At 43.0% G+C, this 26,308-nt stretch overlaps 1 protein-coding gene across 1 annotated transcript in view; it reads left to right on the top strand.

Annotated features, from left to right (window-relative positions):
• Window positions 1-25,404, top strand: part of itpa (inosine triphosphatase (nucleoside triphosphate pyrophosphatase)) — a 31,336-nt gene extending 5,932 nt beyond the window's left edge. Inside the window, exons 5-8 of the mRNA XM_067990704.1 lie at window positions 18,183-18,214; window positions 22,988-23,103; window positions 24,994-25,070; window positions 25,198-25,404. Of these exons, the coding sequence (XP_067846805.1) occupies window positions 18,183-18,214; window positions 22,988-23,103; window positions 24,994-25,070; window positions 25,198-25,330 (358 nt within the window). The 3' untranslated portion in view covers window positions 25,331-25,404. The remainder of the gene's footprint in view (window positions 1-18,182; window positions 18,215-22,987; window positions 23,104-24,993; window positions 25,071-25,197) is intronic.
• Window positions 25,405-26,308: the final 904 nt, after the last annotated feature.

Here is a 26,308-nt window from a genome sequence, read left to right as displayed (position 1 = left end):
TTGAGGGATAAATATTGGCCAGGACACCGGGGAGAACTCCCCTGCTCGTCTTCGAAATAGTGCCATGGGATCTTTTACATCCACCTGAGGGCAGCTGGTGTTAAAATTGGATAGCCGTACGGTGAAGGATAGAATACTAGAGCCTGGTCTTCAGTTGCTGCCAGGCCTTTATTCACAGAGACTCCCCTCACACACACACACCACACCCTAGATAAGCTCTCCTATAAAAAGGATACAAGAGAATCCCCAATTGATACCCACCACCTGAATACAATTAACACTAATTGTTAATTGTATGATTTATATCAGATAGGACCTCAGTTTAAGGTCTCATCCGAAAGATGGCACCTCTGACAGTGCCGCACTCCCTCAGTACTGCACTCAAGTGTCAGCCTAGATTTTGTGGTCAATTCACTGGAGTGGGTCTTGAACCCACAACTTCCTGACTCCAAGGTGAGAGTGCTACCAACGGAGTCACAGCTGACACTTAATTCTTACTGTAAAAATCCTTTCACGCAAACCAAAATAACAAAGATCTTTTGAGGTGCTGTTCATGTAAGGGCCTATCTTTTTGCTCAGGGCTTCCTCCCTCACCTAAGCAACCTGTATTGCAATGAACTGAATTAGAAAACAAGGGAAATCTTGTGCAGCAGGGAAATATACAGGGGAACTATCCTGACTGGCTGAGCCTCTGACTTGTGTCCATCACTGAGATTGGCATCCAGAAGGGGCAGTCGGTCCCCATTCACACAGTGGCACCAGGTGACCGACTTGCCAGATATGTAAATCTAAGCAAGTCTCTTCCGAGCGTTTCATGAGGCTACATGCACAACTAGGAACATCAAGTCTATTTGTGATGAGTACATGGACATTCCCCTTTATTAATCAATTGACTTCTGCTTTAACTATCACTATAGGCCGATGCAGTACTGTGTACTTTTGGATTCAGTAAATCACATCTTGTTTATAGATGGCAACGGATCCCATTACCAGAAAATAAGAACCTTAGTGTACTGTAGATCTTTTATCTATTAGCTGGCACACAGACACATTTGGATCACTAGAAACTAAAACAACAACTTGCATTTATGTAGCGCCTTTTAACGTAGTGAAACGTCCCAAGGTGCTTCACAGGAGCTTTATTAAACAAAATTTGATAGCGAGCCTCATGAGATAATAGGACAGGTGACTAAAAGCTTGGTCAAAGAGGTAGGTTTTAAGGAGCATCTTAAAGGAGGAGAGAGAGATGGAGAGGTTTAACGAGGGAATTCCAGAGCTTAGGGCCGAGGCAGCTGAAGGCACGGCCGCCAATGGAGGAGCGATTAAAATCGGGGATGCGCAAGAGGCAACAATTGGAGGAGCGCAGAGATCTTGGAGGGTTGTAGGGCTGGAGGAGGTTAGAGATAGGGAGGGGCGAAACCACGGAGGGATTTGGAAACCAAGATGAGAATTTTAAAATCAAGGCATTCCTGGACTGGGAGCCAAAGCAAGCACAGGAGTGATGGGAGAACGGGACTTGGTATAACCTTGATATGAACTATAACCTGAAGTATTGAGTTCAGTCAATACAAGTGCAGCTCATTATCATTCATAACTCTGAACTCCTATTTAGCAGTACCGATGTGTTGAAAATGGTTGATTCTAAACAGGGTATCAGTTTCTGTTGGTGAAGCACCTTTCTGAATACTTGCAAATCACCACCAGGTGGCAGAAAGCTCATGTCTTGCTGCACAACATTGCTGCGTGCTCATCCGACAGGAGTTTAAAAGATAATTTATTGCCAACAATACCCAAAAGGCAAAAATAGGATACAGTTATACACAAGTGAGGAATACTTTGTAAGTTACAAGTGAGTTATGAGTGGAATAAATTATTTTCCATGTCCTATACTGTATATCAGAGGGGGTAAAGTAGACACAAATATATATATATATATAATATATATCAAAATGTGACTTTTAATGATATGAAGGCTCCAAAAGTAGTTAAACTCCGTTGGCAAGGTCCTGAAGACATTTTACAACAGAAGAAATAGCAATAAAGAACACATCTGCGTACCATACTGCAGCACGGTCAGTAACAGAATGAAGGATGAGTTGGCTTGAGAGGAGTAGAATAACAATGTTATGTAAGGGTTTGTCTCTGCCGTGTCCACGGTTTACAGATAAATATGCCTTGGAGAGTATCTCAAAGGCTCAGTCAATAAAGTACACTGCTTGGCAAGGAACTGACTCGTACAGAATGAGGCATTTGGCTTGATCCCCGGATTTGCTGAGTTAACTGATCTCAGTTGAAGCCTCGCCATCCCTGGGATCGCGATCTGGTGGTGTCAGCTAACACGTGTGCTCACCCATGGCGAGTCCAAGATCAGACTTGCCTGCGGTGTATAGGAGATTGAGGAGTGATCTGATCGAGGTGTTTTAATATGTTAATAAGGTTTCGATAGGGTAGATGCAAAGTATTTCCTCTGGTGGGGGAATCGAGAACAAGGGACCGCAACCTTAAAATTAGAGTTAGGCCATTCAGGGGTGAAATAGGAATCACTTTTTCACACCCAGGGCAGTTGAAATCTGGAATTCTCTGCCTCAAAAGGCTGTGGATACTGGGACAATTGGAGCTTTCAAGACTGATGGATAGTTTTTTGTTGGGTAAGGGTATCAAGGGATATGGAGCTACGGCAGGTAAATAGAGTTACGGTACAAATCAGCCGTGGTCCAGTTGAGTGGCGGAGCAGGCCTGAGGGGCTGAATGGCCTACTCCTGCTCCTATGGTTTAATAACCCATCAGAACACTCTGACCAGGAGCACGTTAAGAATGGCTCCTTGGGCAAGGTACTGAAGAGTGGCTGGTATCTGTGGAACGCCAGTATGAAGCATTGCCTTCGAGAGAGATGGGGAGACAAATTGAGATCATAGAAAGTTACGGCACAGAAGGATGCCATTCGGCCCATCGTGTCTGTGCCGGCCGATAAAGAGCTATCCAGCTTAATCCCACTTTCCAGCACTTGGTCCGTAGCCCTGTAGGTTACAGCACTTCAAGTACACATCCAAGTACTTTTTAAATGAGTTGAGGGTTTCTGCCTCTACCACCCTTTCAGGCAGTGAGTTCCAGACCCCCATCACCCTCTGAGTGAAAAAATTTCTCCTCAGCTCCCGTCTAGTCCTTCTACCAATTACTTTAAATCTATGCTCCCTGGTCACTGACCCCTCTGCAAAGGGAAATAGGTCCTCCGTTTCCACTCTATCTAGTCCTGACATAATTTTATATACCTCAATTAAATCTCCCTTCATCCTCCTCTGTTCCAAAGAAAACAAACCCAGCCTATCCAATCTTTTCTCATAGCTAAAATTCTCCAGCCCTGGCAACATCCTTGTAAATCTCTAGAGCAATCACCTCTTTCCTGTAATGTGGTGACCAGAACTGTACGCAGTATTCAAGCTGTGGCCCATCCAATGTTTTACACAATTCTAGCATAACCTCCCTGTTCTTATATTCTCAGCTAATAAAGGAAAATATCCCGTATGCCTTTTGAACCACCTTATCTACCTGTCCTGCTACATCAGGGATCTGTGGACACTCACTCCAAGGTCCCTTTGTTCCTCTATGCCTCTCAGTATCCTCCCATTTATTGTGTATTCCCTTGCCTTGTTTGCCCTCCCCAAATGCATTACCTCACACTTCTCTGGATTGAATTCCATTTGCCACTTTTCTGCCCACCTGACCAGTCCATTGATATCTTCCTGCAGTCTACAACTTTCCTCCTCACTATCAACCACAGGGCCAATTTTTGTATCATCTGCAAACTTCTTAATCAAGCCCCCCACATTCAAGTCCAAATCATTAATATATACCACAAAAAGCAAGGGACCTAGTACTGAACCTTGCGGGACCCCACTGGAAACAGCCTTCCAGTCACAAAAACACCCGTGAACCATTATCCTTTGCTTCCTGCCACTGAGCCAATTTTGGATCCAACTTGCCGCTGTCCCTTGGATCCCATGGGCTTTTACTTTTCTTTCCAGTCTGCCATGTGGGACCTTGTCAAAAACCTCGCTAAAGTCCATGTAGACTACATCAAACATGTTACCCTCATCGACCCTCCTTGTTACCTGCTCAAAAATTCAAGTTAGTCAGACTCGACCTTCCCTTAACAAATCCATGCTGACTGTCCTTGATTAACCCGTGCTTTTCTAAATGACTATTTATGCTGTCAATCAATTCCAATAATTTGCCTACCACTGAGGTTAGACACCAAGGTGGGGAAATCATACAAAAATGTCTTTGAGTATCACCGCTGTAAAATATAAACAATTCTATAGGATGACTACTACCTCTGGGACTCTGCCCCATGCCATCCTGCTATGCAATTTTCCAGGGTTCCTATTGGACTTCCAAAATGAAATTCTGGGAATTTACCTTGGCATTGAGTCACTTTGGAAGATTTTGAAAAGGATCCTGAAAGCTATGACTGCCAACATCCCAATCTGCCAAATCCAGCAAACATTCTCTGCTGCTTTTATAGCCAACAGGCATCCTTTTGGGAATGGAAATTATTCAAGCAGTCCAGTTGGAGTGTATGGAAAGAAGACTAAAAAAAGAAGAACCCTGCTGTGTATGCTTTCTTCAATGCTCAACAGTGACTCGAGGACCCTAATGTGACAATAATAGTTCAAAACTCCCATTGGGATTTGCATTGAAAATATCCATGTCAGTGGGACTTTATCTTTTCACGGCACATGGTTAAGGGAGATCTTTGGGGAAGGCTGAATCCTTCAAAATTCTTGGTGGTTTTCTGAGGACAGTTAAGAGTATTTGGAGACCACAGAGCTGTTGGCTACCAAACTACAGATGCTGCTACTTTGAGGGTCCACAGAACGGGTATCATTAGACCTGGTAAACTCAGAGTTTTACCTCTTTTGTAGTCCCAAATTGTGCAGTGGAAATTCATCCTATTATAGAGCTAATGGTCTTAAACTCTTTAATATGGAAGAAAGTTCAAAGTAGTGACTACAGATTTTTAAAAAAGAATTGTTCAGGATGTGGGCAATGCTGGCAAGGCCACATTTATTGCCTTAATTGCCTTGAGAAGGTGATATTGGATCTTCTTGAAGCACTTCAGTCCTTGTGATGGTCCTCTCTCAATGGTGATAGGCGGTGATCTATGTCCAAGTCAGGATGGCGTGAGACTTGGAGGTATTCCCACACATTCCTGCTCTAGTCCTTCTAGTTGGTAGAGGTCAGGGGTTGAGGAAGGTGCTGTCTAAGTAACCTTGGTGAGTAGCTGCAGTGCATCCTGTAGATCGGTCATACCTGCAGCCACAGTGAGCAGGTGGTGGAGGGGATGGGTATTGAATCCAGGGGGAGGGGCACCAATCAAGCTAACTGCTCTGTCCTGGATGGTGTCAAACTTCTTGTGTTGTTGCAGTTGCACCCATCCAGGCAAGTGGAGAGTATTCCATCACATTCCTGACTTGAGCCTTGTAGATGGTGGAAAAGCTTTGGGGAGTCAGGAGGTGAGCCACTCGTCTGAGTCCCAGCCTCTGTCCTGTTCTTGTAGTCACATTGTTTATATGACGAAAAGGTGGTGTGACTTGGAGACTGGCTGTAAATCATGCATATTGAGTACATATTTTCAGATAAGGATGTAAGAATCCCACAGGAAATACTTGAGGTTCAGTATGGGAGGGATTGACTGCCAGTATGGGTTATTCCTTTTTGGCTTTGCATTAGGACTTGGTGTCTCCAAATGTCTTCCAATAATTTCAGCATTTCTCAGGCAGCAGTGTCTGCTGGATTTGCTAACATAGAGAGCTAGCTACATTATGGTGACCGGAAGAGCTTTCAATAGAGGGCATGGATCTTGAGAGGACAACAAGAGAAAACGTCTTGTCTAAAAGCTTTCATCACCAAATGGAAGCAATTTGTTCACCCAGTGTAACTGTAATTCACTAAACAAGTATCTTAGCCATCTGTCTTATCTGCAGATGTTGCTGTGCCAGGACTCTCCCCTAGCTTGCTGAGGATTTGCACAACAGCCATCTTCGCTTACTTAGCTTAAATCTTTGGTCAGAAGTCCAGTTAAACAGTGTCGACTGGTGCTTAAAGTAATGAGAAGAGCCTGGAAAATCAAGCATTTCTTTTATCAGTCAACTCCTGTTTGGGATTTGAATTTTGTTCCAAACAAACACATGTCAACCATTTCAACCCATGGGTTTTGTGATTTTATAGTTCTTGCACTTAAAACTGCTACTTTATCTGAGTAACAAACAAGATATATTGGTAGAGTAGTAACTAGACTCCAGTTTCAGGCACTAGCATAGAGAATGATGATCAACTGTTTAAGGGACTGGGTGTCACTGTTCTTTTACCTCTGGGGTGTACATGCAAATCTAAAACTGATTCATGGGATGGAGGTCTCCTTTCTCCGACTGCAGTAAGGTTCCTAAATTCCTGTTGTTCTAGATTCCATCGATCGAATTTTGCCAAATTTGTGTTTAACTCATCTCAGGAAATCATGATCATAGAATGGTTACAGCATGGAAGGAGGCCATTCGGCCTGTCGAGTCCATGCTGGCTCTCCAAGAGCAATCCAGCTAGTCCCACTCCCCCGCCCTATCTCTGTAGCCCTGCAAATATTTTTCCCTTCACGTACTTATCCAGTTCTCTTTGGAAAGTCCTAATTGAATCTGCCTCCACCACCCCCTCAGGCAATGCATTCCAGATCATAACCACTCGCTGTATAAAGTTTTTCCTCATGTCGCCTTTGGTTCTTTTGCCAATCACCTTCAATCTATGTTCTCTGGTTGATGCTGAGCTTTATATGTTGCCCCCTGTCAACTGTTAATGTGCACAGAGGTACAGCTTTCTATGATGATAGAACTAAAGGGTTACACCAATCCAAGCATTTTTTTCAAATGGAAACAAATCTGTGGGTAAGCCCATCACTAAGCAGTGAACTAGACAGTGGAGCGCAACACCCATGTGTTATTCTTTGGCAGGGCAGCACACTGAGGAGGAAATGTCACAACCTATTCTGCTCACGCTTGGCCCTCTCGTGAGTCAATATGCAAATCGCTCTTGTCAAACCTATATTTAAGAATTCTTCTTGGAATAGTTTCCCTGTTTATTTTCTAAACTGTTTCAAACAGTTAAATTTTGATGTGGGTGTGTGAAGCACTGCTTGTGATGTTACTCATAAATTGTCCCCTTTGGTCAAATTGAAATTAACAACGAGGCCTTGTATCATGTTCAGGAAGATCACCTGACCAATATGGCAGAACAAGGGTACAAAGTTCTTCAAGGGACAGTGTCCCTTAATGATGCTTCCTCTGCAACCCACATAACACAAATTCTACATGTATCCGAAAGTTAAACATTCAAAGAATAAGGAAGGCCATAATAATGGTTAGTTATCTTTTGTCACTTCTATTTCCATCCAGTGTCTGTCTATATTACGAACCTCCAAATCAAATATAACCGGGTAAATCTGTACACTGCCTCAATTTCAAAAGAGCACCCTCTACTTACCGCATTAATGTCGCATATCCATTTTCCACACCCGCTGCCTTGTGACCTCTCTGTGAATTTCCAAAATTAATGCTGGGATTTTGCCCATTTTATTATGTGGACTAGTGTTCGGCAGGAATTTAGGATCTTTATAGTAGTCTGAGAAAGGAGACCCCATTCCAAGAATCTGCCTTCGATTCACAAGCACATCCCAGAGGTAAAAGAACGGTGACACCCAGTCACTTAAACAGTTGATCCTCATCATTCTCTATGCTAGTGTCTCAAAATTCCTGCTCTACTGGCCAATTGAAATCTCCTATGGCGTTGGAAGTGTTAAGGCTGATTTCATTATAGTTCACATTTTACCACAGTTCAGATTCAAGGCAAAGAGGGGGAGGAATTTCTGAAGTGTGTTCAGGAGAACTTTCTTGATCAGTATGTTTCTGGACCAATGAGGAAGGAGGCATTGCTGGATCTGGTTCTGGGGAATGAGGTGGGTCAAGTGGAGCAAGTGTCATTGTCAGTGGGGGAACATTTAGGGAACAGTGATCATAGTATCATAAGGTTCAGATTAGTTATGGAAAAGGACAAGGAGCAATCTAGAGTAAAAAATACTTAATTGAAGGAGGGCCAATTTCAGTGGGTTGAGATCGGATCTGGCCCGAATAAATTGGAATCAAAGATTGGCAGGCAAAATTGTAATCAAACAATGGGCGGCCTTTCAAGAGGAGATGGTTCGAGTACAGACTAGGTACATTCCCACGAGGGGAAAAGGTAGGGCAACGAAAGCTAGAGCTCCCTGGATGACGAAAGAAATAGAGAGTAAGCTGAAGCAGAAAAAGGGGGCGTATGACAGATGTCAGGTTGATAATACAAATGAGAACCAGGCTGAATGTAGAAAGTTCAGAGGAAAAATGATAAAGGAAATAAGAGGGGCAAAGAAAGAGCATGAGAATAGACTGGGGGCTAACATGAGGGAATCCAAAAGTCTTCTACAGGCATATAAATAGAAAACAAGTTGTAAAAGGAGGGGTGGGGTCGATTAGGAACCAAAAAGGAGATCTATGCATGGAGGCAGAGGGCATGGCTGAGGTACTAAATGAGTACTTTGCATCTGTCTTTACCAAAGAAGAAGATGCTGCCAAAGTCACAGTAAAAGGGGAGGTGGTTGAGATACTGGACGGGCTAAAAATTCATAGAGGAGGTACTAGAAAGGCTAGCTGTGCTTAAAGTAGATAAGTTACCCGGTCCGATGGGCTGTATCCTAGGTTACTGAGGGAAGTAAGGGTGGAAATTGCGGATGTACTGGCCATAATCTTCCAATCGACCTTAGATACGGGGATGGTGCCAGAGGACTGGAGAATTGCAAATGTTACACCCTTGTTCGAAAAAGGGAGTAAAGATAATACCGGCAACCATAGGTCAGTCAGTTTAACCTCGGTGGTGGGGAAACGTTTAGAAACGATAACCTGGGACAAAATTAATAGTCATTTGAACAGGTGTGGATTAATAAAGGAAAGTCAGCACAGATTTGTTAAAGGTAAATCATGTTTAACTAACTTGTTTGAGTTTTTTGATGAGGGCAGTGCGGTTGATGTTGTGTATCAAAAGGCATTTGGTAAACTGCCACATAATGGGCTTCAATTTTGCTGACAAGCCCAGGAATAAAAGGGGCAGCACAGATACGAAATTGGCTAAGTGACAGGAAACAGAGTAGTGGTGAACGGTAGTCTTTCAGACTGGAGGAAGGTGTACAGTGGTGTTCCCTAGGGGTCAGTACTAGGACCACTGCTTTTCTTGATGTATATTAATGACTTGGATTTGGGTGTACAAGGCACAATTTCAAAATTTGCAGATGACCCAAAACTTGGAAGTGTAGTAAGCAGTGAGGAGGATAGTAATAGATTTCAAGAGGATATCGACAGGCTGGTGGAATGGGCGGACACATGGCAGATGAAATTTAAGAGAAGTGCAAAGTGGTATATATTGGCAGAAGGAACGAGGAGAGGCAATATAAATGAAATGGTACAATTCTAAAGGGGGTGCAGGAACACCGAGACCTGGGAGTATATGTACACAAATCTTTGCAGGTGACAGGACAGGTTGAGAAAACGGTTTAAAAAGCATACAGTATCTTGGGCTTTATAAATAGAGGCATAGAGTACAAAAGCAAGGAAGTTATGTTGAATCTTTATTGAAAACTGGTTCGGCCACAGCTGGAGTATTGTGACCAATTCTGGGCTCTGCACTTTAGGAAGGATGTGAAGGCCTTTGGGTGCAGAAAAGATTTACTAGAATGGTTCCAGGGATTAGGACTTAAGTCACGTGGACAGACAGGAGAAGCTGGGGTTGTTCTCCTTAGAGCAGATTTAATAAGTGTTCAAAATCATGAAGGGTTTAGATAAAGTAAATAAAGAGAAGTTGTTCCCATATGCAGAAGGGTCAAGAACCGAAGGATACAGATTTACGGTGATTGGCAAAAGAACCAAAGGGTATGTGAGGATAAACATTTTTATGTAGCGAATAGTTTTGATCTGGAATGCACGGCCTGAAAGGGTGGTGGAAGCAGATTCAATTGTGGCTTTCAAAAAGGAATTGGATAAATACTTGAAAGGAAAAAATTTGCAGAGCTCCAGGTAAGAGCGGGGGAATGGGACTAACTGGGTTGCTCTTACCAACAGCTGGCACTGGCTCGATGGGCTGAATGGCCTCCTTCTGAGCTGTAACCATTCTATGATTCATGGCTAGCAACCGTGAACCATTCCAAACATCCTGTAAAGTATCTGGATCGTTCCACAGACCAAGCACCCAGGGAGTACTACTTGGGTTTATGCTTTTCTTTGTGCTTGTAAGAAATATATTATATATTGTATAAAGTGGCATCTGTATTTCTCATTTTTAAAATCAGGATTTAAGTTCTGATGCTATTTTTACCCGCAGCTATGCAAGAATAGAAATGTGTTTACCAAGCCTGGAATGAAATTATCACCACCCTTCCAAAATAAATAGGGTGTTCACACTCGGAAAGTCAAAGTCAGGGATGAGGGTCGGGCTTGTAGTTTTTGATCGTTATTAGGAAATGTACTTTTTTTTCTCGCCCTTCTAAATTGGGTGGTCCTGACTGAGCCTGAGAGTGCTACTGTCGGGCTGGATCTAGTGGCCCCAGTGACACCTGTCACGGGCTGACCTTACTCACCAAGATCATGGGGGTAATTTTAAACCCCAAGAACGAGTGGGGCGGGAGGGAGTTGAAAATAGTTTTTTTTTTGGGTGGCAATCGCAAAATTTTCGGACTTTGCTTCCCAGTGGGAAGCCTGTACTTTTACACACCGACATTAAACCCGGAAATAAAGCCGGCTTGCGGTCGGGACCCAAAAAATAAATATTTTCAACTCCCACCCGCCCCCAACCCATCAGTTCTTGGGGTTTAAAATCACTTCCACATTATCACAGAAGTTTCCATGGACTGTCCCATGTTTTTAGTATAGGAATCAAGGATTTTTTTATTTAAGAAATTCTCAAATGTTTAATGTTCAATTTGACAGCACTTTCTAAACTCAATTTCAGACTAAGCACAGAATGCTGTGTAGTTTGAAGGCTTCGGTATGTCGGCCTTGGCTCAGTAGTAGCACTCTTGCCTCTGAGTCAGAAGATTGTTGGTTCAAGTCCCACTCCAGAGACCTGAGCACATAATCTAGGCTGACTCTCCACTGCAGCACTGAGGGAGTGCTGTACTTTCGGAGGTGCCGTATTTCGGATGCTCGTTCTGCCCTCTCAGCTGAACATAAAAGATCCCTGGCACTATTCGAACAAATGCAGGGGAGTTCTCCCTGGTGTCCTGGCCAATATTTATCCATCGCTAAAAAGCAGCTTATCTGGTTGTTATCTCATTGCTGTTTTGTGAGAAAATAGACTGCTGTGTTTCTTACATTACAACAGTGATTACACTTCAAAAGTACTTAATTGGCTATAAAGTGCTTTGGGACGTCCTGGGGTCATGAAAGGCGTGTCCCAGACTCTTCCATCACCATCCCGGGGTATGTCCTGTCCCACAGGCAGGACAGACCCTCCAGAGGTGGCAGTACAGTGATATACAGTCAGGAGGGAGTGGACCTGGGAGTCCTTAACATTGACTCCGGACCCCATGAAATCTCATGGCATCAGGTCAAACGTGGGCAAGGAAACCTTCTGCTGATTACCACCTACCGCCCTCCCTCAACTGATGAATCAGTTCTCCTCCATGTTGAGCACCACTTGGAGGAAGCACTGAGGGTAGCAAGGGTACAGAATGTACTCTGGGTGGGGGACTTCAATGTCCATCACCAAGAGTGGCTCAGTAGCATCAGTACTGACCGAGCTGGCCGAGTCCTGAAGGACATAGCTGCCAGACTGGGCCTGCGGCAGGTGGTGAGCGAACTAACACGAGGGAAAAACCTACTTGACCTCATCCTCACCAGTCTACCAGTCGCAGATGCATCTCTCCATGACAGTATTGGTAGGAGTGACCACTGCACAGTCCTTGTGGAGATGAAGTCCTGACTTCGCACTGAGGACACCATCCAATGTGTTGTGTGGCACTACCACCGTGCTAAATGGGATGGATTCAGAACAGATCTAGCAGCTCAAAACTGGGCATCCATGAGGTACTGTGGGCCATCATCAGCAGCAGAATCATATTCCAGCACAATCTGTAACCTCATGGCCCGGCATATTCCTCACTCTACCATTACCAACAAGCCAGGGGATCAACCCTGGTTCAATGAGGAGTGCAGAAGAGCATGCCAGGAGCAGCACCAGGCGTACCTAAAAGAGGTGCCAACCTGGTGAAGCTACAACTCAGGACTACATGCATGCTAAACAGAGGTAGCAACATGCTATAAACAGAGCTAAGCGAGTCCACAACCAATGGATCAGATCAAAGCTCTGCAATCCTGCCACATCCAGTCATGAATGGTGGTGGACAATTAAACAACTAACGGGAAGAGGAGGCTCTGTGAACATCCCCATCCTCAATGATTGCAGAGTGCAGCATGTCAGTGCAAAAGACAAGGCTGAAGCGTTTGCAACCATCTTCAGCCAGAAGTGCAGAGTGGATGATCCATCTCGGCCTCCTCCCAATATCATCTCAGCCCCAGGACATTACTGCAGGAATTCCTCAGGGCAATGTCCTAGGCCCATCCATCTTCAGCTGCTTCATCAATGACCTTCCCTCCATTATAACATCAGAAATGGGGATGTTCGCTGATGATTGCACAGTGTTCCGTTCCATTTGCAACCCCTCCGATAATGAAGCAGTCTGTGCCCACATGCAGCAAGACCTGGATAACATCCAGGCTTGGGCTGATAAGTGGCAAATAACAATCACGCCAGGCAATGACCATCTCCAACGAGAGAATCTAACCACCTCCCCTTGACATTCAACGGCATTACCATTGCCAAATCCTCCACCATCAACATCCTGGGGATCACCATTGACCAGAAACTTAACTGGACCAGCCTTATAAATACTATGGCTACAAAAGCAGGTCAGAGGCTGGGTATTCTGCAGCGAGTGATTCACCTCCTGACTCCCCAAAGCCATTCCTCCATCTACAAGGCACAAGTCAGGAGTGTGATGGAATACTCTCCACTTGCCTGGATGAGTGCAGCTCCAACAACACAAGAAGCTCGACACCATCCAGGACAAAGCAGCCCACTTGATTGGCACCCCATCCACCACCCTAAACATTCACTCCCTTCATCACTGGCGCACAGTGGCTGCAGTGTGTACCATCCACAGGATGCACTGCAGCAACTCACCAAGGCTTCTTTGACAGCACCTCCCAAACCCGTGACCTTTACCACCTGGAAGGACAAGAGCAGCAGGCACATGGGAACAACACCATCTGCACGTTCCCCTCCAAGTCACACACCATCCCGACTTGGAAATTTATCGCCGTTCCTTCATCGACGCTGGGTCAAAATCCTGGAACTCCCTTCCTAACAGCACTGTGGGAGAACCTTCACCACACGGACTGCAGCGGTTCAAGAAGGCGGCTCACCACCACCTTCTCAAGGGCAATTAGGGATGGGCAATAAATGCTGGCCTTGCCAGCGACATCCACATCCCATGAACGAATAAAAAAAAAGATAGAAATGCAACTTCTTTCTTGTACAATTGGAATTTCAATCAGTACATTCACCACGTGGACTGCAGTCTTTCAAGAAGGCGGCTCACCACCTCCTTCTCAAGGGCAACTAAGGTTGGGCAATAAATGCTGGCCTTGCCAGCGATTCCCACATCCCAAGAATGAATTTTTTTTTCAATAAAACTTTTTTGGTGGATTTATATGCTCATGAGAGATAAGGGATGTTAACATTGTGGGGTGGAGCACTTTTACATTTCTTGCATTCAGCATCATTAGGTCAGGTATTGTATGGGTTGGATGCTGAGTAAAGCTCCCTCTGCTCTGCTTTGCCCCAGTCTTGTGCCTTAACTTCGGACGATCACCTCCCCTCCACCAGTTTGATGTTTCCATTGTTCTCATCACCCAACCGTGTTTTAAAGTGAGATTGTGCTAAATGGTCAATCTGTTTTGAACTAAACTAAACTGAAACTTAAAGGCATAGGATAAAACCAGGGCTAACAATACTAAAGGAAATCATGAGGAATATAGAATGTGTAGGGCTAAGGGAGATTAGAAGGGCTAAAAGGAACATGAAAAGGGCTAGCAAATAATAAAGAAGGAAATGGTCAGCCCTTTTATTAAAAGTAAACCAATAAATCGAGTAACTGTGGACCAGTTAATCTAATATCAGTTGTAGGCAAATTCTTAGAATCAATAATTCAAGATTAAGCATTTAGAGATGCAAGGGATAATCAAGGAATATGAATTTGTTAAAAGCAAGTTATGTTTGAGAGATTTTATATATTTTTGGAAGAAGTGATTGACTAGATAAAGTGAATGCAATGGTTGTAATGTATATGGATTATCAAAAGATGTTCAATAAGTTGCCTCATGAGGTTTGTTACAAAAATTGAAGTGTAATATATGAGAGATGTAGCAGCATGGATAGAAAGTTGCATGCTGGACAGGAAACAAAGTTACAGCTAAAAGATGTTACTCTGGTATATCCGGGAGTCAGTGCTGGGTCCACATTTGCTGACAGCGCAAAAGTAGCAGGTTTAAATCCAATCCAAACTGACAGCAAGAAACTCCCTTACAGCTAGACGAGAAGTAAGGGTTAGTAGGATAGGTTCAAAAGTGGCAAATGCAATTTAATGCAGAAAACTGTGAGGTAATATAGTTTGGAAAAAAAACACGGACTGGAAATATGCAGTCAGTAGAAAAAAGTTTGAAGTTTGTGGATGAATAGAGAACCCTCAAGTGCAGGTGGATAAAGCCATAAAAAGGGCAATAGCATTTTGGGTTTTATAATTTGGGTATAGAGCAAAGAGGTAATGGTAAAATTGTATACGGTAATGGTTCTGTCATAGTTGGAGTACAGTATGCAGTTTTGGTTGCCCTATTATAGAAAGGACATTAAAGTCATAGATACAGATTCACCAGGATGATACCAGGGATGGAGAACAATAGTCATGAACCAGAGACTTTGGATACTGGGACTAATCTGCTCGAGCAGAGAAGGTTAAGGAGATTTAAAATCATTAAGTGTTTTGATAGGGTGAATAGAGAAAGACAATTTCCTGTGGTTGGAGGGTCAGTCACAAGGGGTCATCAATTTAAAATTGTCATCAGAGTGCGGAGAGGAGTTAAGAGAATTTTTTTTTAGTGCAGAGATTTATAGGAGCATGGAATACTTTGTCACAGAGATTAGTTGACCATTGCATCTTTTAAGGGGAAAATATGGATAAATATTTGAAGCAGATGATGATACAGGGCCACGGAGAGAGAGCAGGGCAGTGGGATCGTTTTGGATTACCCAAGCAAAAAAATTCAATGGGCTTTTTTTATTCGTTCATGGGATGTGGGCGTCGCTGGCGAGGCCGGCATTTATTGCCCATCCCTAATTGCCCTTGAGAAGGTGGTGGTGAGCTGCCTTCTTGAACCGCTGCAGTCCGTGTGGTGAAGGTTCTCCTACAGTGCTGTTAGGAAGGGAGTTCCAGGATTTTGACCCAGCGACGATGAAGGAACGACGATATATTTCCAAATCGGGATGATGTGTGACTTGGAGGGGAACGTGCAGGTGGTGGTGTTCCCTGAATGGCTTCCTTCTGTACTGTAAACTTCTATGGTTCTACTTATGGACAAGTCTAATCGTTTCTGAGAACATCCGAACAACATCACTTAGAACCCTTGCAGCCAGATGAGAAGTAAGCGTGTTCCCTGCTGTCCATTTTTGGATTGGATTTAAACCCAGGTGGAAGGATTGCGATCAGCTCAAGTGCACCATCGAGGCCCTGGTATGAATTATCATGTTGACAAACTGAAAACGAACCATCAGCAGGTCAGGCAGCATCTGTGGCCTTCAGTTCTCATCATCAGGACACATCCGCAACATCGTAACTTGACCTCTCTCGACAGAGGCTGACCGACCTGCTGTGTATTTTCTAGCATTTTCTGCTTTTATTTTGAGATTTGCAAGTTTTCCTGTAAGTGTCAATTGTAGACTATAATTTTGAACAATTTGCTTAAAATTTGGCACAATTGAAAAATTAATTTTAAAAAATTTCTCATTGGTGTTACACCATCAGTCTCATTATACCTTTTCTTTGTATCATAAAATGTGGCTCAAAGTTCTTTTGAAGTAGTTTCTTTCTAACACTGCCCTGAATCTGACATTCAGATTTAAAATAAATAGCTGTTGAATCATCGTGTTCAGCAAATCGTAGTCAACTTTTTCTGAGTCTTTAAAGGTTAAGAAATCTACATAAAGAGCCAGGTGTAGATGAGAAGGGTGGGCAAACCAGGAAATAAAGAAGTTTTTTTTAAAAACTTGCACCTTTATAAATGGTGCTTCAGGACATCCCAAAGCACTGCACAGCCACTGAAGTGTTGTCATGTAGGCAAAGATTGCTGCTAAATATGTGCACAAGAAGGTTCCACAAACAGCAAATGAGATAAATCCCACTATGATCTGTTTTGGTGGTGGTGGTGTGTAAGACATAATTCTGGCTAGGCCATCTGGAGAATTTCTCTGCTCTTTAAATAGTGTAATGGGATCTTTTATGTTAACCTGAAACAGCGGATGAGAGCTTAATTTAGCAACTCATCTGAAAGACGGCACATTGACATTGCAACACTCTGTACTGCTCTGCAGCGTCAGCCTAGATTCTATGCTTGAGTCCTGAAGAGGGGTTTGAACCCACAACCTTCCTTTCCTAAGAACATTAGTGAACCAGTTGAGTTTTTATGACAAAGAGCTTCATGGTCACTTTTACTGATACCAGTTGCAGGAGAATTAGTTTAAAATTGCTTGGGACTCGATCACTTAATAAAATATTGTCAATACTCAAAAAAGACATTGGGCCAGAATTTGCTGAGAAAATAACAGCGTCTGAATGATGCGCACGATTATTAATGTGCAAATCGGCCAGTCATTTGTAGCAAGGAAGAGATACCTCCTGAATTGTGAATCGGCACAAATAGTCTCACTCAAGCCGTTAGCTTCGCAAAAACAGCATCTCACCCTTAAACCTCCCCCCCCCTCCCCCCAGTGAGTTTCATGAAGTTGCTGCATGTGCACATTAATTGCCCATTAAACTCACCACGGGAAGTTCAGTCTGGCACTTAGGGTAAGTACCCTTTTAATGACGTGATAAATGTTAATGACTGCCAATCAACCTCTGTTGCCCAGAAAGTGAACAATTAAAATTTTAGAGTCTCATTCCTTCAATTGTTGTTGGAGATTTTAAAAATGTCAATTTTTTAAAAATTTAATTTTTTTTCTTTCCCTTTATCTTTTTTTCTCTTCTTAATCCAATCTTTCTTTCCCTCCCTTCATTCTCTTTCTGTCCCTGATTTGACATTAAATTCACCCACTCCAATTCACCCTCTTTCTCAGTCCTTCCTCCGTTTATTTCTCAATCCATTAATCTCATTGGTTACGGAGTTACACTATTGGTCCTGCTGTTCACTAAGGTCCCAGATGCCCTGTTATCAGCTCACACTTCCAGCAACTCACAGGGCAAAACATTTTTGAGCTGAAGGGTGCAGGAAAAAGTCTAACTATTGGGCACCGTGAGGAAAAGGAGTAGGTTATTCAACCCCTCGAGCCTGCTCCACCATTCGTTTAGATCGTGGCTTATCTGTACCTCAACTCCATTTACCTGCCTTAGCATCCATAACTCTTGATACCCATACCTAACAGAAATCTATCACTCTCAGTCATGAAAGCTCCAATTGTCCCAGCAACCCCTAATTGTAACCCAGCGTCGGTCAGGAGAGGGAGAAATGGGAGGGAACAAAACCTGACCCTACGTGAATGGGAACAAGGGTTTGACTGCACGGTAACGCAGGCAAGTTTCAGGTCACCTATGCAAAATGGGCAAGTGGGCCTCCAAAAGGACAGCGGGTTCCATTTTCTTTGTTGAAGCTGTAGGATTTAGTGTGAGGGGAGCTGCAGTACTTGAAACGGGTCTGAATTTTGACAGTTTGGGGCCGGTGACTTCCAACTCCATGTGTCTCGTTTGTAATTTCTAAATAACAAACTTTTTTTCCTTCCCCTCCTTCTAGAAAATGGTTCCTGGAAAAGTTGCACCCAGAAGGTTAGTAATTTTAGGGCTTGACGACAATCGTTAAAAGCCTTAATTTTCTGTAACTTGTACAAGCATGTACTAATGGGTAGAAGGCAATACATGATGGTGACGCAGTGATATTAATAACCATGGTAATTGAGAGGGGCTCAATGCAAGAGTGAAATGCATCATGTATATATGTTACCTAATTTAATTGTGTTGCATTTTAGTGTGTGTGTGCCTCAGCCCCCTAGGCTAGGGAGAAGAACAGAATCAGACAGAGTTCCCGCTCCTGGTCTTTATCCAGTAAACCCCATTGGGAAACTACACATTCAGCAGGTTTCTGTGCTATTAGGGTGGGATGGGAAGTGAGCTTCCTGGTAATGAAGGGTCGATTAACTCTCAGTAAACCCAAAAAGTGGTGATGTCGTAGTTGCTAATCCTGTGTGAAAATCGAAGAGCAAGAAAGTGGTGCATGCTGGGAGGTGGTACTGACTCAAACATAATCCAGGCACAGAATTAAACCTGGATAGTGTTTAGAGGTGCGATGATTACAGTTTGTAATCTAATCTGAGCGGTCAGATTTAAAATTTTTGTCAATTTTGACCTCCCTCAGCCCCCTGATTGTATTACTACCCCTGGCTGCTCCAAAGTTATCCATTAGTCCCTGTCTACCACGTGCAGTTTTCATTTTTTTCGTGTGGAAGATGCGTTTTAATTTGAAGATTTTTGTGTTCATTGCTGGAGATTGTCGGCGGACAGGGCTGAGTATAGGATGAGCAATGTGGCATAAAGAAGTAGCAAGTTTATCGGTCATAAAAATGACAAAAAGGTATTGAGTAGAAGATGTAAATGAAAAGCCTTTGGCGACTTGTACAGTAGATTATTGATATCTGGGAGTGACGAGAAGGTAGAGATTTCATTGGTTATTTTATGTAAATCCCTCAATCATTTGAAAACTGTGGCTTTATAAGTGTATATATTTTATGTTTTCTGCCACTTGAAAACCCCAGTGAGATTTTGTACTACAGGAAAGTCTGTATACTCCTGTATATGGTGGTATGTGGCTAAAATATATTGATGGATAGTGGTTTGTTTTCGAGTTTCTCCTTTCTCCCTCCCCTGTTTTTATTTCCAGACAATTTGCCAGCACACATCTTCCTCCTACCAGGAGGGAGATGGTGCGTTCCATAATTGCCAGCCATGCCGCTCCATAACAGCTGGCAAGAGGTGTGATTCATGCCGAGTGCATCAGCCGCTCTCAATCTTTCCTCTGGCAATGGATTGGCACAGTTCCCACATACTGATGGGGAAGTAATTGAGGTGGATTTAAATGACTGACTCCTGGTACGAGAAGCCATGACCTTCTGGTCTCGCACTGGGCTTCTAAAGATTATAACATTTAAACACTTGCTCTTCACTGTTCTGTTTTAATGCACAGTCATAAGTTAAGAACATAGGAACAGGAGTAGGCCATTCAGCCCCTCGAGCTTGAATCCCAGTATCAGTTGTCAGCTTGTCTACATTGGGTGAGTTTTCCCTACATTTGGCCAAGCTACTAAATGAAGCACTTCCATCTCGCCAGGGGGGCAGTGAGAAAATGGGGGAGTCAGTCGTGCTCTGGAGCAGTGACTTCACTGTGAAAATAAAATGGTGACACAGTGCTGATCCAATGCGCTGCTTTATGGAATGGTTAGGCGATGAGTTTTCAGTTGTGATGTTGAGGGATATGCCAAACGTGCACTATGAACTATTACAGGGAAAGAGGACAATATCGATGGGCACAAAAGAATCAGGAGCTTGGGAGCAGGTCGCTGGTCCGCACCTTTTGGACCGAGTACTGTGCGTGAAAACGAGAGAAGACAAATAAATAAAATAAAGGAGACTATGATGGTATGAGAGCGGAATTGATTAAAGTGGACTGGGAAAATAGATTAAAGGGTAAGACGGTACATGAGCAGTGGTGTTCATTTAAGGAGTTATTTTACAACTTTCAAAAAATATATATTCCACTGAGGAAAAAAGGGTGTAAAAGAAATGACAGCCATCCGTGGATAAGTAAAGAAATTAAGGATAGTATCCGACTAAAAACAAGGACATATAAGGTAGCCAAAATTAGTGGGAGGATAGAAGATTGGGAAGTCTTCAAAAGACAGCAAAAAGTAACGAAAGGATTGATTAAGAAAGGGAAGATAGATTATGAAAATAAATTAGCAAAAAATATAAAAACAGATAGCAAGAGTTTCTATAGTTATATAAAAAGAAAAAAGGTAGCTAAGGCAAACGTAGGTCCCTTAGAGGATGAGACCGGGAAATTAATGGTGGGAAACATGAAGATGGCAAAAATGCTGAACGAATATTTTGTTTCAGTCTTTATGGTAGAGGACACTAAGAATATCCCAACACTGGACAAACAGGGGGCTCTAGGGGGGGAGGAGCTTAATACGATTAAAATCACTAAGGAATCGGTACACAGTAAATTAATGGGACTCAAGGCGGATAAATCCCCTGGACCTGATGGCTTACATCCCAGGGTCTTGAGGGAAGTGGCAGTAGGGATTGTGGATGCTTTGGCAATAATTTTCCAAAATTCTCTGGACTCGGCAAAGGTCCCGGCAGATTGGAAAACTGCTAATGTAACACCCTTATTTAAAAAGGGTAATAGGCAGAAGGCTGGAAATTATCGACCAGTTAGCCTAACATCTGTGGTGGGTAAAATTTTGGAGTCTATTATTAAGGAGACAGTAGCAGAACATTTGGATAAACATAATTTAATAGGACAAAGTCAGCATGGCTTTATGAAGGGGAAGTCATGTCTGACAAATTTGCTTGAGTTCTTTGAGGACATAACATACAGGGTGGATAAAGGGAAACCAGTGGACGTAGTGTATTTAGACTTCCAGAAGGCATTCGACAAGGTGCCACATAAAAGATTATTGCTCAAGATAAAGAATCACTGGATTGAGGGTAATATTCTGGCATGGGTGGAGGATTGGTTATCTAACAGGAAGCAGAGAGTTGGGATAAATGGTTCATTCTCGGACTGGCAACCAGTAGCCAGTGGTGTTCCACAGGGGTCGGTGCTGGGTCCCCAACTCTTTACAATCTATATTAACGATTTGGAAGAGGGGACCGAGTGTAACATATCAAAGTTTGCAGATGATACAAAGATGGGAGGGAAAGTAGAGAGTGAGGAGGACATCAACAACCTACAAGGGGATATAGACAGGCTGGGTGAGTGGGCGGAGATTTGGCAGATACAATACAATATTGGAAAATGTGAGGTTATGCACTTTGGCAGGAAAAATCAGAGAGCAAGTTATTATCTTAATGGTGAGAAACTGGAAAGTACTGCAGTACAAAGTGATCTGGGGGTCCTAGTGCAAGAAAATCAAAAAGTTAGTATGCAGGTGCAGCAGGTGATCAAGAAGGCCAACAGAATGTTAGCTTTTATTGCTAGGGGGATAGAATATAAAAATGGGGAAGTATTGCTGCAGTTATATAAGGTATTGGTGAGACCGCACCTGGAATACTGCATACAGTTTTGGTGTCCATACTTAAGAAAAGACATACTTGCTCTCGAGGCAGTACAAAGAAGGTTCACTCGGTTAATCCCAGGGATGAGGGGGCGGACTTATGAGGAGAGGTTGAGTAGATTGGGACTCTACTCATTGGAGGTCAGAAGAACGAGAGGCGATCTTATTGAAACATATAAGATTGTGAAGGGGCTTGATCGGGTGGATGCGGTAAGGATGTTCCCAAGGATGGGTGAAACTCGAACTAGGGGGCATAATCTTAGAATAAGGGGCTGCTCTTTCAAAACTGAGATGAGGAGAAACTTCTTCACTCAGAGGGTAGTAGGTCTGTGGAATTTGCTGCCCCAGGAAGCTGTGGAAGCTACATCATTAAATAAATTTAAAACAGAAATAGACAGTTTCCTAGAAGTAAAGGGAATTAGGGGTTATGGGGAGCAGGCAGGAAATTGGACATGAATTTAAATTTGAGGTTAGGATCAGATCAGCCATGATCTTATTGAATGGCGGAGCAGGCTCGAGGGGCCGTTTGGCCTACTCCTGCTCCTATTTCTTATGTTCTTAAATCATACACCACAGAAGGAGGCCATTCAGCCTGTCGTGCCTGTGCCAGCACTCTGAAAGCTATCCAATTAGTTCCACTCCCTTTGCTCATTTCCCATTGCCCTGCAAGGTTTTCCTTTTTAAATATTTATCCAATTCCCTTTTGAAAGTTATTATTGAATCTGCTTCCACCACCCTTTCAGGCAGTGCATTCCAGATCATAACAACTCGCTGCATTAAAAAAAAAATTCCCCTCGTCTCCCCCCTGGATTTCTTTTGCCAGTTATCTTAAATCTGTGTCCTCTGGTTACCAATCCCCCTGCCAATGGTAACAGTTTCTCCCTACCTACTCTATCAAAACCCCTCATAATTTTGAACACCTCTATTAAATATTAAAAATAGGAAGGAGGAGAAAAAACAAAAACATCTTTTGTCATTCGGTCACACAGCAATATTGGCCCTTGCCGTAAAGAAACCTGCAGCAGAGGAGATCCTACCCTCCAGCTGTAGAAAGAAGGCTGGTCATGGGTTATAACTCAACAGAACATCCTACTTTTACTGAGATAAGAACAGAAAATGCTGGAAATACTCAGCAAGTCAGGCAGCATCTGTGGAGAAAGAAACAGAGTTAACGTTTCAACTACGTTTGCTGAGGTTCTTTCAGTGTATATTTTTTTTAAAATACAACAGCTGCTAATTTGTACCACTCTTGTGTTTCTCATTCCAGGTTTATATAAGATGTTGGCAGGCTTTGAAGACAAATCAGCGTATGCCCTCTGTACCTTTGCATACAGCACAGGAAACCCGAAAGACGCAGTGAAGCTATTTCGTGGGAAAACTCTCGTATGTATTAATAAAGGAGCTGTGCATGAGAGTGACCCCATCCCCCTTCCCACAAAAACACGTGCAAAACCAGGGCGCTTATCAGTCAGTAATGAGTGAATGGGCTGTAGTTCCTAACCCTGTGGATTTTGCTTCCATGTGGTACTTACTTGGAGTTAGGAGTCATTGGGGTATATATTGGCATCAAGAACTTGGTAGGACTAAAAGAACGGGCAGAAAACCATGAGCACCATCTGCCCAACTTTGTGATAAGGCTGCCACCCTGCGAGCTCCTGCATCCCAGGGCTGAAGAGGAAAATTGACCCCATTTTCCTCTCCCTTTTGAGAGATGGTGGTGTAATTGTGCCCAGATAGTTTTCCTCAGTTAATATTCCACGGAGTGAAATATCAATACCAGCAAATGAATGCAAACTGTAGGAGCAAGAGACCTTCCTCCTTTTTGACAATTATATTTCGGGTAGAAGTGCCCTTCAAGGTCAGGGCTGAGCTAAATACTTTCCAAAGGTAGTTGGATTTGAAAGTGATGATATTTCACTTTTTAAAATCCTTTTGATGTTACCATATTGACATCAACAGTTCAATTTGTGTATCAATCCTGCAAAGATCTTTCTTCTGGCGATAGTCAGAGAGGAAATAGTTTCTCTCTCTCTACCCTATAAAATCCTTTAATCATCTTAAACACTTCAATTAGATCACCCCTTAATCTTCTATACTCAAGGGAATACAAGCCTAGTCTATGCAACCCGTCCTCATAATTTAATCCTTTTAGCCCCAAGCGAAAGATCTCCAATTTTGATAATGCCCAGTAAGACTAGAGAAGAAAATTAAGTAGTTTTTAAAACTACTTCGACCAACTGTGTGAACTTTAAGGTCAATGAAAATGATTACATTGTGCAATGGTTACAACTGATGAAGGCCTTTGTCTTCCACCAACTCTGTCAGATATGCAGCTAGTTTGCTGGTTTTGATACTTTACCCGTGAGAGAAATTGTGTGGGTAGCCCAAGATAAATATGGATGCAGAAGGCCATTCAGCCCATCTTGGTTCACCCATCCATAAAGACCCGACAGTGTCTCCACTGTGGCATCCAGTTGTTTGTTGAATAATTTCAGAGGTTTTGCCTCCGCTGCCCTACCCAGAAGTCCATTTCACATGTTGATCACTCTTCGTTTGAAACTGTGAAAAGGGATAAGACTGAAAGCAATCTATAGCTTAGTAGGTTAATGCAATTTGTGGAGTGGTATTTAAAAACACACTGGCCAAGAAAGCCCCTGGTCTGTTAGCCATTTTAAGCTGCGTTTGGGAATGAGGATACACTATAATTAGCGTTGGCTGGGAGTGGGTGGGGTGGAGAGATAGCAGAAAGGTTTCCTGCTTCTGATTCCTATTAATCAATACCAGCTGGAAGCGTGCACGCGTGGGTGCTGACTGAGGACGGGGTGCAGTTGAGGTGTGCATATCCACACCTAGAGGTGAGGTGCTACTGCCACATACTGAACTACATCCTGTTATGAATTACTGGCTTCAGGTGAGAAGGGAGATGGGGGCGGTGGAAGGTTTCAAAATGTAAGGGAATGGTTTTTCTCCTTTCACCTAACAAAGTATAGACTCTGATGCTGGGACTGCCCATCCCTGCTTGGGAGCAGATTTTATAAGTATGAGCTTTGGTGACGCGATCTCTGGGGGAAGGAAGGGATAAATTGGCGAGATGGTAGAAATGATCTTAGTGCAATTATAACAGCGGTGAACCATCCGGCCTTCTTGACAGAGGCAAAGCTTATGGATGGCAACAGACTGCAGTGGGGAATTGTGAATGGGAAGGGAGTACACAGATTGGAAAATAATGATTTTTTTTTAACCTAAATGTCTGATATCTTTTCTGTTACCTAGGGCAAAATAGTGGATCCTCGGGGACCCAGAGACTTTGGTTGGGATGCTTGTTTTCAGCCTGATGAGTTTGACCAGACGTAAGTGCTGAAACATTTTTCAAGTTGTTGGAACGCCAGTCTTTTAAATTTGAGGGTGGATATTTTACGCGATTGCTTTGGCGATTATATATAGTGGTGATCTGTGTCTTTCATTGAATCTCCCCAGATATGCAGAAATGCCCAAAACGATGAAGAATTCAATATCCCATCGTTACAAAGCACTTCGTGAATTGGCAGATCATTTTATTGGGAAGAATGTTTCTTCAAAAAGTGCCAGGCTAGAAGAAGAAAGCCATTAATGTTTCATTATTTTTTAAGAAAACACATGATGTAATATTTGTGTCAAACAGGTGGCAATAAAAATTCAAAAATATGTGGTACATTTTGGAAAATGATTGGGTTATGCTGGACCAGCAAGGCAGTTGCATCCTCGTACCCTCATCTGCATTAAACAAGTCTTGACTGAGCCTAATAAATGGGATGCTCTGAGGACAGGTCGAGCTGGATCACCAGTGCACTCATCCTTGCAGAGAATTACGGACGTTTCCTTTTCCCACCTTTCTTCATCAGCCCACTAAGAGCCGCTCTTTAGTGCTTCCCCAAGAGATGCCCCTGGTTAGTTCTCATCTTTTTCTCCCAGATGCCACAGACAGCACAGGTGAAATTTGCCCTCTAGGCAATACTCGCAAGCAAATGTCATTCACGATCATGATTCTAATCGGCCTTCCACATTATAGTCAGTGGACAGTAAGTTTACTTTCCATATCTTTCAACATACCGTATTTTGGAAGTTGTGGAAAGTAGTGAGGGCGTTGGATTATTTTTATAGGGTTCTGTATTAGTAATACATAAACCATGTGCTCTGTATCCAGGATCATAGGAACAGGAGAAGTCCATTTAGCCCCTCCTGTTCTGCCATTTAATGGTTGATCTGTGACCTAACTCCATATCCCTTAATACCTTTGGTTATCAAAATCTATCAATCTCAGATTTAAAATTAACAATTGAGCTAGCATCAACTGCTGTTTGTGGAAGAAAGTGCCAAACATTTACCACCCTTTGCATGTAGAAGTATTTCCTAATTTCACACCTGAAAGTCCTGGCTTTAATTTTTAGACTCCCCAACTAGTGGAAATGGTTTCTCTCTATCTACCCTATCAGTTCCCCTTAATATCTTGAAAACTTCGATCAAATCACCCCTCAATCTTCTAAATTTCAGGGAATACAACCCTAGTTTGTGTAATCGCTCCTTGTAATTTAACCCTTGGAGTCCAGGT

Source organism: Heptranchias perlo, chromosome 9, assembly GCF_035084215.1.
Source record: "Heptranchias perlo isolate sHepPer1 chromosome 9, sHepPer1.hap1, whole genome shotgun sequence".
Taxonomy (NCBI): domain Eukaryota; kingdom Metazoa; phylum Chordata; class Chondrichthyes; order Hexanchiformes; family Hexanchidae; genus Heptranchias; species Heptranchias perlo.
The sequence above is the reverse complement of the archived record's forward strand: the minus strand, read 5'-3'. Positions and strand labels throughout refer to the sequence as shown.